We start from the raw sequence: 2,500 nt of genomic DNA, 5'->3' as shown, positions 1-2,500 counted from the left end.
TTGTCATGGCGAGAGAGAATGAGAGAAACGACATCCATTGACAAGTCAATGGACAGATATTTCCGGATGGAACTGATGCGCCGCAATTGACAGTAGCAGGATTGACATGTCTGAATGATAAATGTTTGCACGGACAGTGTGTTGTCAAGGACAACGCCGAGGTTCCTGACTGAACTGGAAAGAGGGATGGATGTACTGCCAAGTTTGATGGTGTCAGTTATCCCGCTTTCTTCCTTTGATCAAAACACCTCATCAGAACTGTTAACTGCCTGATAAACCCGTTTTGTTGGTGTTGTTTTAGTTACCTGTTTTCTTTCTTCCATTCATTCTTTTTATATGTTTAGTTTTTACTTTTCGTATATATATACAGTGTGTAGTAAAAGGGAATGTCTGCACCTTTCTTCTTTTTTATTATCACTAACATTATATATCATTTGAATTGTATTTGTATTTCTTTTGTATCACAACAGATTTCTCTGTGTGAAATTTGGGCTGCTCTCCCTAGGGAGAGCGCATCGCTACACTACAGCGCCACCCATTTTTTTTGTATTTTTTCCTGCATGCAATTTTATTTGTTTTTCCTATCAAAGTGGATTTTTCTACAGAATTTTGCCAGGAATAACCCTTTTGTTGCCGTGGGTTCTTTTACATGCGCTAAGTGCATGCTGCACACGGGACCTCGGTTTATTGTCTCATCCGAATAACTAGCCTCCAGACCACCACTCAAGGCCTAGTGGAGGGGGAGAAAATATCGGTGGCTGAGCCGTGATTCGAACCAGCGCGCTCAGATTCTCTCGCTTCCTTGGCGGACGCGTTACCTCTAGGCCATCACTCCATCATCATGAAAATGAAAAGAGAAGAAGAATGTTATAAAATAAATAAAAAAATAATGAAAAAAAGGGAGAAACGGTGTTTTCACAAAACCGCTTCCATGATTTCAAAGCATGATGATAACAGGATGCATAAGATATTGTCCACGTCCATACATTTCCAACCCTGCATATTTCCCCCCAAGCATCAAGACACTAAAAGATGCACACAGCATGATACAAGAGTAATCGTTGCAGAGAAGCACACACTCACACCAGCGTTAGAACGGGCTGAACGCCGTAACTTGGCATAAAGCAACCAATCACACGCCTATCAAACGCACCTGGCATACTCCTGACTTGAAAATGACAGATTAGTTAAGTAAATAAAATATAAAAACACACTCCCTGACTAAACACAAATAAATCTGTGAAATAAGTAAAACAAAATAAAGTACAGTCTACATAACTAATCAAAATAAAACAACAACAAAACACAAAAACAAAAGAGAACATGGCTGGACATTTCTATGTTCATCTCGGTGGGTTTATCCTTGTTTGTCAAGGGTTAGGTTTGAAGTAGGAGGTTATCCTTGTTTGTCAAGGGTTAGGTTTGAAGTTTCTCTTTTTTTTTCTTTTTCTTTTTTTATTTTAGGGGTAGGAGAAAAGGGTTAGTGCCCTCAGGATGGGGCTGGGGGGGGAAAGGAAATGGATTAACAGGGTCTGCTGCAAACAAACACAAGGTAAGAACGACGCTAGTCAAGGAACGTTTCGGTGAAAGCGAACGCCAGAAAAGCTAGACAACACCACCCACCCACCAACAAAACTACCACAACACAAATCGTGACACGACAACAGCTATACTTACAATGACAACAGCAACAGTTAACCACAAATAACAGCAACACTATCCAAGCAACCATGACAGCAGCACAGTTATGAGTATGCAACAGTTAACCACAATAACAGCAACACTACTCCAGCAGCAATGACAGTAGCATAGTTTGCAACAGTTAACCACAATAACAGCAACACTATTCTAGCAACGACAGTTACACAGTATGAGCAAAAGCAAAAGTTGTGGAAGCGAAAGTTGTTGTGTCAGTAATGTGGTATAAGACAGCTGTCATAGTATCAAACATAGGTAGAATCAAAACGGTCACAGATAACAGATATTAATAACCATCTATTCCGAACAATCACTTTTTTTTCTCTCTCTCTCAATAAAACCAAAATACATTTAACAAACTGACAAAGATTTTGTAGACAACAGATATCAATGACCATGTATCCCAAGCAACCACATTTATCCCCTCTCAAGAAACCAAAATACATTTAACAAACCAACAACAAAAAAAAAAAAAAAAAAAAAATTATCAACAAACATCGATGGCTTCTGGAGCTATAGCAATGTGCATTAAAAACTCTGGTCTGCAATGCTGCAATGGTGATGAGTGATTAATTCAAGAGACTGATTGATTAATTCAAACCCATTCATGCTGTTCAATTCAATTCAAGCCATGCTGTTAAGTTTACAACCCAGAGTATATCAGTCGTCATCACACAGAAAACAAAAGTGCTGACTGGTGATATAATTCATACTGCATCACACCAACATCTCGGCATATATGCATACAATATACATGTGTACATCATTAACAAGAGCAAAATCAAAACCATGATGCTTCTAG

At 38.9% G+C, this 2,500-nt stretch overlaps 1 protein-coding gene across 1 annotated transcript in view; it reads right to left on the bottom strand.

Annotated features, from left to right (window-relative positions):
• Nucleotides 1–2,500, bottom strand: part of LOC143277749 (mothers against decapentaplegic homolog 4-like) — a 61,673-nt gene that overhangs the window by 16,188 nt on the left and 42,985 nt on the right. Inside the window, exon 6 of the mRNA XM_076582653.1 lies at nucleotides 1,086–1,113. Coding sequence (XP_076438768.1) covers nucleotides 1,086–1,113 — 28 coding nt within the window. The remainder of the gene's footprint in view (nucleotides 1–1,085; nucleotides 1,114–2,500) is intronic.

This window comes from Babylonia areolata, chromosome 35 (genome assembly GCF_041734735.1).
Source record: "Babylonia areolata isolate BAREFJ2019XMU chromosome 35, ASM4173473v1, whole genome shotgun sequence".
NCBI lineage: Eukaryota > Metazoa > Mollusca > Gastropoda > Neogastropoda > Buccinidae > Babylonia > Babylonia areolata.
This window is presented reverse-complemented; position numbering and strand designations above follow the sequence as displayed.